Source organism: Lontra canadensis, unplaced genomic scaffold, assembly GCF_010015895.1.
Source record: "Lontra canadensis isolate GAN:19392208 unplaced genomic scaffold, GSC_riverotter_1.0 scaffold60, whole genome shotgun sequence".
In the NCBI taxonomy this organism is placed as follows: domain Eukaryota; kingdom Metazoa; phylum Chordata; class Mammalia; order Carnivora; family Mustelidae; genus Lontra; species Lontra canadensis.
This window is the reverse complement of record NW_022631054.1, coordinates 11,658,198-11,668,732: the sequence shown is the minus strand read 5'-3', so window position 1 is coordinate 11,668,732 and position 10,535 is coordinate 11,658,198. Positions and strand designations below refer to the sequence as shown.

General features: G+C 48.5%; 2 protein-coding genes across 4 annotated transcripts; one reads left to right on the top strand and one right to left on the bottom strand.

The window, feature by feature from the left end:
• Nucleotides 1-1,321: 1,321 nt before the first annotated feature.
• Nucleotides 1,322-5,530, bottom strand: MMACHC (metabolism of cobalamin associated C). 3 transcript variants are annotated; one of them, XM_032877627.1, is made up of 4 exons: nucleotides 5,388-5,530; nucleotides 3,434-3,628; nucleotides 2,511-2,552; nucleotides 1,322-1,889 (listed from the first exon to the last, which is right to left on the bottom strand). In XM_032877627.1, the coding sequence occupies exons 1-4, from the start codon at nucleotides 5,466-5,468 to the stop codon at nucleotides 1,461-1,463; spliced, it is 747 nt and encodes a 248-aa protein (XP_032733518.1). In that variant the 5' UTR covers nucleotides 5,469-5,530; the 3' UTR covers nucleotides 1,322-1,460. The 3 variants fall into 3 exon arrangements, with proteins under 3 accessions (XP_032733518.1, XP_032733517.1, XP_032733521.1); XM_032877626.1 differs by having other exon boundaries at nucleotides 2,400-2,552; nucleotides 5,388-5,525; XM_032877630.1 differs by lacking the exon at nucleotides 2,511-2,552.
• A 594-nt stretch (nucleotides 5,531-6,124) lies between these two features.
• On the top strand, nucleotides 6,125-9,379 carry CCDC163 (coiled-coil domain containing 163). Its single transcript, XM_032877625.1, has 10 exons — nucleotides 6,125-6,206; nucleotides 6,295-6,328; nucleotides 6,506-6,693; nucleotides 6,805-6,886; nucleotides 7,048-7,234; nucleotides 7,336-7,403; nucleotides 7,699-7,766; nucleotides 8,068-8,168; nucleotides 8,714-8,847; nucleotides 9,094-9,379. Exons 1-10 carry the CDS (start codon nucleotides 6,129-6,131, stop codon nucleotides 9,144-9,146), a joined length of 993 nt encoding a protein of 330 aa, XP_032733516.1. The 5' UTR covers nucleotides 6,125-6,128; the 3' UTR covers nucleotides 9,147-9,379.
• The last annotated feature ends 1,156 nt before the right edge of the window (nucleotides 9,380-10,535 follow it).

Below are 10,535 nucleotides of genomic sequence, written 5' to 3'. Positions count from 1 at the left end.
AAATTATGGGGGTGGGTAGGGGAAAATGCAGGTAGATACAGGAAATGGAACTGAATCCAGGTGGTAATATTTTCACTGTATCTGGGGGAAGAAAGCGAGACCTGCAGTCATGTTGGCTAAAGCATTGAAATACGTGTTAATGGGTTAAAGAATATATTACAGGCTTTGGATAGGCCCCAATGAGATGATTTGGGACATTTACTTTCATACAACTGGGAGTGCTGTATGAGAACTGAAGCTTGGCCTCTTAATGATAAATGCCTGGTACTGGGTTTATGAAAGATCAGAAGTAGAGGCTTTGAAACTAAAAGGGGGAGGGGAAACAAAGATTCCTAGTGTTTATAGGGTAAAGTTTTCTGTATCAAAAGCACAGTGCTGGGATACCTGGGTCGCTCAGGTGTGTCTCTGAGGCTCTAGTCATGGTGCCAGGGTCTTGGGATCAAGTCCCCTGTTGGGCTCTCTGCTCATGCTGCATGCTTGCTTGCTCTCAAAATCTTAAAAAAAACCCCACAGTGCTGAGCACTTAGGTTGCTTTGGATCCCAGTTTTGATTTGAAGGTAGTCCTTTTTTGGCCCTTACTGTCCTGAGGGAGGGAGGGATGTTTGGGGAGAAGGTGGGTGCCTTCTGAGCCCTTGGGGATAAGGAAAAGAACGGAGTCTGCTGTGTATTCTGAACTCTGTTAGAAACCTGTCCGCTACTTCAGCCTATTCTCACTCCTCCAAGCAAGACCTCTATAAGCAGCAGTACAGGATTGCCTGGGCATTCAAAGACTGCTAAGACTTTTTTAAAGAAAAAAAATTTTTTTTTTTTGAAAAGATTTACTTGACAGAGCTAGAGCGGGAGAAGCAGGCTTCCTGCTCATGTGGGACTTGATCCCAGGACCCTGGATCCTGACCTGAGCCGAAGGCAGACGCTTAGACTGAGCCACCCAGGCGCCCCTTGACACCACTTTAATAAGCCAGGCGTTGTTTCAGAAGTGCTTTATGTGTATTTATTCATTACCCACAATAAGCTTATGAGGCAGATGCCATTAGTGGATGATAACCCTTTAGAAAGCCATTTTTAATAAGATTCTATTTGACAGGACAAGCAGAGGGAAGGGCAGAGAGGGAGAAGCTATCTCCCTGAGGAGCAGGGAACCAAATGTGGGGCTTGATCCCAGGACCCCAGGATTGTGACCTAAGCTGAGGGCAGACATTTAACATACTGAGCCACCCAGGTGCCCCAAGACTTCATAACAAGTAGCATTTTGGAGCATTGCAGAGAAATGCAAACAGGAATAATCCCATATTCCAAGCCAGGTGGGAATTCTGGATCTTGGATTTGTTTTGACTAAATTCTGAGCCTTATCTTCATTGAAGATCTCTAGAATTCTTCTATCAAGAATATACCTAAAATAAAACCTTGCCTTGCCAAAAAGCAAAACAAGTCCCAGCAAGTCCCACTTATCAATAGGGATATCAGGGGAGGGAAGGGCCAGGGGATGCTGGTGGTGAGACACGGGGGCTGAGCCAGCCGCGGACTCTGCTGGGATTCTGTGGGTTTTTGGGTCTGTGTACTGTAAAAGGTAGTTCAGCAGGCCTAGAGCTAGGATCCTTTGAGGGCTGGGCGAAGCCCAAGAAGGCTAAACGTTGGGCAGGTGGAGTGGAAAAATAAGCCTTCTGCTCTTCTGAGTAGCGCTCCTGTGGTGTCACAGCATCCCGGTATGTCCAGTCTCGCCAGTGGAAATTAAACCCTTCAAGCAGGGTGATTCGGTCAGCTCTTTTAGGTACACAGTCCAGGGGCTTCGTGGGTTGCAGATCTGGCACCTCTATTCCTGGCAGGAGCACCACTCCTCTGATGGCAAACCAGCCCCCATATCGGGGGTGTATGCACACACCCGATATGTGCTGGAAGAGGGTTTAAAAAAAAAAAAGGCAAGGTCATGGAGGTCACTTAAGTCCAACTACCATCATTGCAGACTAGGCTTGTTCAATTCTCAAAGGACACTGATTCCACATTGAACTTCTCTTACAGCTGGGCTCCCCCATTTTCTCTCCCAGACAACCCTTTTCATGACCTTACTCTGGCCATGAGGAAGGTGCGTTCCTTAAACTGAGCCACCTCCCTTAGCATCCCAGTCTCACCACTGGTCTGCTAATCACTGCTCTAACCCATCCTGTAACCAGATTTTAAGCCTAGGTTCTCTGAGCTGATGTGTTCCCAGGTAGGCTCCAGAAAGCACATGGTGTCCAGCCTCCTCACCGACCTGATATCCGGTCACCCGATACCTGACCTCTCTGGTACTGTGTCTACCAGATCCCTTACCCAGGAGAGAGGGAGGAATGTTAAGAGTTGGTATCTTGAGGGGCCTTCACTATTTTCTCCCAGTCCCTACTCATTCATACTTGCCCTCTGACCTGGTCCCCCCAGGGGTCAGCCTCCACATCCTTTCGTTGGTAGTAGTAAGCAGCCCCTGCCACATGGGCTGCAGTCTGGGCCAGAATCTTGGGGCGCCGATTGGGGTGTACTTCATAGTCAGCGATGACTTCGATTTGCAACTCTGGGAGGTTCTGGGATAGAGATGGAAGCTCATTTCAGCGTGAAAAGAATGACTTTGCCCCAGAAAGCTCTTACTTGTGTTAAGGTCCTGTCCTCAGAAATCATTTGAAGTGAAAGCATGACCTTAAACTTAGATGGGTGCAGGGGTCCACTGTGAAGAAAATGATCTGTCCAGGCGGGTCCACATTTGAAAGGAAATAACAAGGTCTTACTCAGAAGCTTCTGTGATGAGGGGCTGGGGCGCCTAGGTGGTGCAGCTGGTTGAGTGTCAAATTCTCAGTTTCAACTCAGATCTCTGAGGGTCAGGAGACAGCCCTCTGTGTCAGGGTCCACCCTCAGCACAACACCCTCAGAGTCCGCTTGAGATGCTCTCTTCCTCTGCCCCTTCCCCCTGCACTCTCTCTAAATCCTTAAACAAAAATTCATTAATGAGGGGTGACTGGTCTCTGCCTTCCAGAGTCCCAGTGTGGATGAAGACTTGGCCCAGCTTCAGGGAGATACAATGTATGTGTATGTATTTTATGTGCACCTGTGTGGTGGGGAAATACTTCTGGCTTAGGGCAAAGGGGTGAGAGATGCTTGGCGGATGCTGGGCTTATTCCTATTTCATTGGGAGGCCAAGAGAAAAGTCTGGTTTGAGGTTCATATAATCAATTGCCCATCTGAGTAGGGTGAATGAGATTGATTCCAGACCTGGGGATTGCTAGAAGTAGGTGGCTGAAACGGGTAAGAAAGCGGAATGGGGAGAGATCGTAATGTCAGGGATGGTTTTAGGATATCCTATCTGGGAAGTGGCTCTTGGGTCTATGTAGGTCTAGTCCTGCAGGGAGCTTAGAGGAGCTGGAAGCAGCTACAGGTTTGGAAGCTGGGGGAATATAAGAGCCTTGCTCACCTCTCTAACTCGGCCCAAGTGGTAGGCCACACATTGGTCCACAGGGTCAGTCAGTCGTTGGAGGTGGCAGCTCTGCAGGAACGGTTTGAGGGCCCGGTCAAACATGGCAGGTGTGCTGAGTACTAGGAAGGCCAGGGTAGGTCCTGGCAGGGTTAGGTGGAAGGTTGGAGGCAGGAGTGCATTATACCATGCCACCTGGAATAGAGAGAAAACTCAGGCCACACAGGAGGGCCAATTTAGCCCTCTGCTAGGCCCCTACATCATCCTAGCATTCCAGGCCTCATACATCTTGCCTCAGGCTCCATTTCTTTCATTTAGTCAATGGATTTGTACTGATCCTGCATGATGTGTATTTATAGGGGGACTTCCCCATGGGGGAATATGACAGGGAATTTGGAATAGAGAGGCAGAACATTCATGAACAACTAAGAACCAAAAGAAATTATACTGCAATTAGTGCAATGACAGGACCAGATGAAGGTCCTATTAAATTAGAAAAGGCTTCTTGGAAGCTGTTTTGAAGGGTAGGAAGGAATGTGACAGAATGATGTGGGGAGGGAGAATCCATTATATATTATAAACAGAGGTCACAGGATTAGCAAAGACATGCAAAAAGGGCATATTTGGAAAACAGCAGTTTGTCCAGTTTGATAGAAGTGAAGGGGAGCAAGAAAGGGGTGGATGGATCAGTAGGCATGAGATGATGACTGGCCTAGAGAACCAATTTAAGGAATATGGGTCTAACTTGGTGACGAGGGGCCAGCCATCAAAGATTTAAGGAGTAAACGGACATGATTAGTTTTAGAAAGATCTGGCTGCAGTGTGGAGGATGGACTGCATGCAGAATGACAGCAAGCAGGTTACTGCAGTAATCCAAGTGAGGAATACTGGCCTGGACCACCAGAGCACAGAGGGGTTGGAAGGAAGGGAATGGATTTGGGAGATTCAGGTGACAGATTCCAAAAGTCTTGGTGTGAGACTGGATGTGGGGGAGGGAAAGGTAAGAAGTAGGAGCCCAGATGACTGGCTCTGTTCAGTATAGTAATTCCCATTACCCACCCACGTCTGCCTAACCCACCAGTCATTCTCACTCTCTCCATACCTGCCATCCACCACTACCTCCACACCTTTACTCAAGCTGTTCCTGATATTTGGGATATACATAATCCTCCTTCCTTCTTTTCACATGTAGCTCAACTCCATTTTTTCTGGTTAGTCCTTCTTAAGCTAGACCCAACCTACCTCTTCCTCTATGTTCTTTTCCAGCACTGCTGTGGGCCACTCAGTGGAAGGGGTGGGAGTGGCCTGCTCTTAAGCATCAGGCAAAGGGCTCAAGCTGAGTTGATTTAGCTTTGTACAAGCACACAGATTAATACAGGGGGCACTGGATAAGGGGGAAATGGATCTATGTAAACAAGGGTAGGTAGGTGGTGGTGCCAGACTTCTGTGTCAGGCAAGTGCACAGTTTATGTATCCAGCCCAGCGCTGGTGATTGGTAACATCATGAATTATTCTTCTGTTCGTAGATGGAACCAACCAGCCGATTGTTTGCTTGTTCGACAAGAATGCCCTTTCCTCCTCAGATGGCCTAAATGTTAGCTACGCAAAACTTCCAGGCCTTGCCCTATCCTAATTCCTTCAGGAAGCTTCTAAAGTGACTGGCTCCAGAGGTCACTTTTTCCTCTGAATATGGAGGTGACAAAGCCACAAAATCATTAGATTATGTTTCTCCCATTTATCAGTATGGCATTATATGGGCGTAAAAGGACAAAGGTGCGACCGTTTCTCTCTTTTTTTTTTTTTTACATGGAGCCACGGCTAACACCCTGTCCCGGTAGGTCAGAGGGACGTGGGGCCAGGGGAGCTCGGGAAGGACCAAAAGACTCGGGTTCACGCCGGTAGCACCCAGGCCAATCATACACCTCGCCCAGCAGCGCAGAAGGGATGAACCAACCTGAAAGGGGTAAACCTCGAAGCCAAAAGGGCACAACGTGTCCTCGATCTTCTGCTTCAGTTCTGCGACCTGCGGCTCCATAGCTCACGCTACGCGCAGAGCTTGCTGGGGAATGGAGTCTTAAGGATAACCTGGTCCGTTAAGTTCAAGGTACCTTGGACTCCATTTCCCAGGAACTACTGGGACTAGCAGCGGGATAGGGTTGACTTGGTGCAATGCATCTTGGGATATGTAGTTCACATGGTCCTTGAAGCCAACAGTTACAGAATCCAAAAGCCTTGGTTTCCCGGCAAGCTTCACGGTGAGGGTTTGAGTGTTCGTGTCGCTTCCAAAACGTAGTTCGGTAGCCTCCATCTCCCGTTGTCTCCGTGAGAGACGAACTCAGTTTCCCAAGTGGCAGTGCGGCTACAAGTCTGAAGTAGCTCTTCCCCGGTCTATAAGGAGTGTTTAAACTGGGTGGCTCCTGTAGTTGTTGCAGGTTCGGCGTGATGACGCCTGTATCTTGGATCTGGAGTGGTCTCGACCAAGATTCGGCACTCTCATCTCTCACCTGATATCTGCGTATCAGAGTATCTCGCTTTCCCCCTACTTTCCCCAAGCGCCGTTCCCCTGACTAGTCCCACTTTTGGCCTGATACCTTTAGTATTACATCCCCGATACCCACTCTCTGACGTGTGGCTTTACCGGGCTGTGCTTCGGGTATTCTGAGCTGGGAGAGCAAGGGCACAAGACGCCAGGATTATGAGTAGGAGCCTGAGCTGGTCTGAGCACCTTGACGCACTTCTCAATGCTACTGATGGAAATGTGGCCAGGATTAAGGTGAGGGGGCGCCTAAGGGCCCCCATTTGGAGTTTTGGGTTTAGGGACACTCAGAGCTTACTGGCCTGTGCACCTATTTCTTTTGTAGCAGCGGCTGTATCCTCTTGGAGTCTACACGGCAGGTAAGTGTTGTCCCTTTGCTACCCTCCAGCCTTTTCTCTTTCCAGGATCTGCGTTTCTGTTGTGCCTGTACCATCCACTATTCCTTTCAGATTCCAACGGTTTTCTTTCCTGAACAGACATCTGTTTTTCCCCCAAAGATAGGCCTCAAAATTGTCCTTTACTTACTCCCTCAACAGGAGACCTGGCTGGGACCTGGATTTCCCCTCATCACTTGCCTCCACAGTCTGGAGTCCAAACTCCACAGCCTTGGGGTCTAGAGACTCTCTTTGTTCCAGAAAGGCTGAGTTGGGCTGAGGCCCATAGAGCAACTTCTCTCCGGGATGAAATTAGTATTCTGCGATCCCAGCTTCAATCCCAGGCTCAGGTAAAGCATGTACTTCTAGGTTTTATGTGTGGTGTTTGTATGAGATGAGGATATCAGGGATTGGGGAAGCCCTTTACATAGTAGCTCATGTGGTTTTTCTTGCCTGGGTAGGTGACTGAGGCACTAAGGCAGGCTGTGCGGGGGCTGCTGGAAGAGCAGGAGCAGCAGAAGTCCCAGATCTGTGCCCTGGAAGGTATCTGGCCAGTTCTTTTTTTCATATGGATAGCTCATTATGTATGCATACGGTTTTGTTACACACCTGTGCACTTACTTGTGTCTTGATTTGCAAGTGGGGTGTCTGGGCTCTTGTACAAAGCTCTCAGAAGGGCTGACACTCAACTCGTCCCACTACAGCTTCACTAAAGTTGCTGCAGGGGGGCCCAGAGCGGAGGGCCCTCCTCCTGGAGCAACGACTGGAGGGGCTGAGAAGGGAGTTACAGGTTCTTCGAAGCCAGGTGCAGGAACAGGCCCAAGCCCAAATACAAACAGGACCACGAAAGTGCAGTGCTTCTAGTGGCTTTCGCCAAGAACTCCAGAATGAGTATGTGATGGGCAAGTTCTCTCCTTCAGGGCTCTAACTCCTGGTAGTGTCCTCTGGGCTTGTTGATTGGCTTTAGGATGACTCTGCTGTCATCTGTGCAGGCGGCAACTCCTGTGGGAGGAGTCAGAGATTCTTCGGGAGGAGCTGAAGCTTCTGCGGGACCAGCTGAGTGAGTAAAAGATTGGGGGTAGGTACAAATTCACCTGTTCTCTTTTCTGGAGGGTCTTTTTGCTATCCCAGTAAGTGGCCGTAGCTTTGATTGCTTGAGCTGCTCAGAAGTCTGGCCAAGTGTTTTGTCTTGCCTCCGTGGTGTGAGTCTAGTCTCCCCAGTCAGCTTGGAAGTTTCCCAGTAGTTACACCAGAATGCTCCATCTCAGTTTTCAGCACCAGGCTGGGCACAAGGCATGGAGGGGAAGGGAAAGAAGTTGGAGAATAGCTCCCTTACATTTTTCTCTCATCTGAAGGCCAGCACCAGGAGCTGCTGCTGAAACAGATGGCTGAGGGGCAACAAGCTCAGGCCCACAGCTCAAAGGTAGGGCTAGGATTGGACCTATCTCTTCATATTTCCCTGTGGAGGCCCCTTCCTTTCTTCTCTGTCTATTCTGATCTGCAGGCAGGCCAGGATACTCTTTTCCACCCTTGTCTGTTTCTCTTTTCCCTGTGTTGACCCTATGTCTCTCCAAAACTCTTCTTTCCAAGCCCTCTTCTCCAGGTTGAGAAACTGTCATTGCCCACATGAGAGTTCCATGTGTGCTGTATATGCCAGTGGTGGGGAGGGTTATTCCTCCTGGAGAGGGAGAGGTTTGGGCCTACCTGGGTCTGTGGTCTGGCAGATGCTGGAGCAGCTGCAAAGTGGCCAGGAGGGCAAGGGTCATACCCTGGAGGCTGCCAGGACAGAGGCACAGGATGTCCGGCGTGAGCACAACCTCCACAGGTCAGGGGATATGGGTGCTTGTGGAAGTGGAAGGGATTTGTCTCAGAGGCCAGGCATTGGGGACCAACACTCAGCTATTGTAGATTTTTAAAAAGATGGTATTTATTTATTTATTTATTTGGGAGAGAATGAGAGAGAGAGAGAGCATGAGCAGGGGACAGGCAAAGGGAGAGAGAGAATCTCAAGCAGACTCTGTGCTGAGTGCAGAGCCCAGTGTGGAGCTCAATTCCACAACCCCAAGATCATGACCCAAGCTGAAATCAAGAGTCAGACGCTCAACGGATTGAGCCATTCAGGCACTCCTCAACTATCCTAGATTTGACATTGGTTGGTGGGGGTGTATGATTGTCTGGGTTACAGCCCATAAAGATAATACTGGGCATTCTTTACTTGATACAGGGTCACTGAGGTATCTTCATATGTTTAGAGGATGAAGAGGGAGGAGACCGGAGTTCTGGCCTCAGGATGGAGGACAGTTCTGTGCTGGGAGGGTCCCCTTGTCCTACAGTCACCATCTCTGCCTATGATTTTGTTTCCCTTTCCAGGACTTCCGTTCATATCTTCCAATCTAACCTGCCTGTGGCTGCCACCTTCGCCATGTCTCTTTCTTCATCTCGCTCTGAAGTCAGTCTTCCGGACAGTTACAGTAGCTGGGAACATTTAAGGAAGCTAGGTGGAGGTAAGGGCAGGGATCTTAGGTGTGGGTGAGCCTGAATCTGAAGGTTCATGGGTGTCTGCTGCCTAATTTTTTGGCACTGGGTAGAATGGAGTCTCTGCCTCTTTTTTTGTGAATCCATCATCCTCTGTTATTACTTATCCCAAGTTAAGCCTGTATGTTCCTCCTCATCAGGCGGGCACAGGGCTTAGTTCGGTGTGTATTATAGTGCTCGTTGATGGTTTGTTTTCTCTTCCTTTTCTCTCTTAGATCTCCAGAGGAGCACATTTTCTAAACTGGAGCCCAGCAGCTTACAGCTCTAGGCCCAGAGCCTTGAGCAGGAGAACCTCTTCTTTAAGGGCCTCACAATGTTCCCGAGTGACCTGTAAGGACTTGTATGAGTAGTTTTGCTCACTTTTCCCCTCCAAGGCCCTGTTTCTGGCCCCCTCTACTTCTCTCTTGATCTAGCTGGTATCTGCCCTCCTTACTGGGGCTTGTCACTGCCTGCCCATCCTTGGCCACCAGCTGCAATAAAATGTTTTAACCCTCCCTGATATCTTCTGTGAATCAGCACCTACATGGGATACTGTATCTTTTCTTCCTCCTGTTACTTGACTGCTTCCTGCCATCTCTCTCTGAAATCCAAGTTCATAGATATTTATAACTATACCTTCTGAGTTCAAGCCCTGCTCTCAGTGGAACTTGGAAGGAAATGGGAGCTCCTGTTCTGGTGGGTAGAATGAGATAGGACAGTGCTCTGGGGCAGTATTGCTGTGGGGATGCAGAGGAGAGCGAGGCATTCAGGTAGGCCCTGGACCTGAGTAGTAGGAGGCTTCCTCTTCTCATCTCCAGCTTCTGCCTCTTAAGGCTTACTTCAGTCCCACCACACCTCCTCAACTTCAGCAGCCCAACCCAGCTTATATTTCTGTAGCAGTTTCCTGTCTCTTTTCTTCTAGTTTCTACCTCTAATCCAGTGGCTTTTAGAATTATTTGGCTGTGGGGCACCTGGGTGGCTCAGTGGGTTAAGCCTCTGCCTTCGGCTCAGCTCGTGATCTCAGGGTACTGGGATTGAGCCCCGCGTTGGACTCTCTGCACAGCGGGGCGTCTGCTTCCTCCTCTCTCTCTGCCTGCCTTTCTGCCTACTTGTGATCTCTCTCTCTCTGTTGAATAAATAAATAAAATCTTAAAAAAAAAATTATTTGGCTGTGACCTCCACTAAGAAATACAGTTTATATTGTAGTAAATATATACATGTATATCATTTAATAAGTATATACATGTATATTTACCAAATGAAAGAAATTTCATGATTTATTTTTTAAAAAGATTTTATTTATTTATTTGAGAGTGTGTGTGGGTGAGCACAGAGGGAGCAATGAGCAGGGAGCCCGACTTGGGACTCAACCCCAGGACTCCAAGATCATGACCCAAGCAGAAAGCAGATGCTTAACTGATTGAACCACCCATGTGTGACCAAATTTCATGATATAATACTCATTGAATCACTAGGAGTGATGTACTCTGATATTTCCTATTATATTAAAAAACTAGGCCTTGTGGTTATTGGCTCTAATCCTTTCATCACTGGGTTGCTTCCTGGAAAGTTTATCTTTCTATGTAGACTAAGGACAGCTTTACTTTCACCTTACCCGGAGTTTGTATTCTGGACAATGCAGTCTTAATATTTCCTTAGAAGCAGCAGTATCCCACTA

Bases quoted from the DNA above. Each gene is read 5' to 3' on its own strand.
- MMACHC (XM_032877626.1), bottom strand. From the start codon at position 5,468: ATGGAGCCGCAGGTCGCAGAACTGAAGCAGAAGATCGAGGACACGTTG. The intron at 3,629-5,387 runs GTTGGTTCATCC...TCTCTATTCCAG, and splicing joins TCGAGGTTTACCCCTTTCAG to GTGGCATGGTATAATGCACT. The intron at 1,890-2,399 runs GTCAGAGGGCAA...ACCCTCTTCCAG, and splicing joins CTGACCCCTGGGGGGACCAG to CACATATCGGGTGTGTGCAT.
- CCDC163 (XM_032877625.1), top strand. From the start codon at position 6,129: ATGAGTAGGAGCCTGAGCTGGTCTGAGCACCTTGACGCACTTCTCAAT. The intron at 6,694-6,804 runs GTAAAGCATGTA...TTGCCTGGGTAG, and splicing joins AGCTTCAATCCCAGGCTCAG to GTGACTGAGGCACTAAGGCA. The intron at 6,887-7,047 runs GTATCTGGCCAG...GTCCCACTACAG, and splicing joins CCAGATCTGTGCCCTGGAAG to CTTCACTAAAGTTGCTGCAG.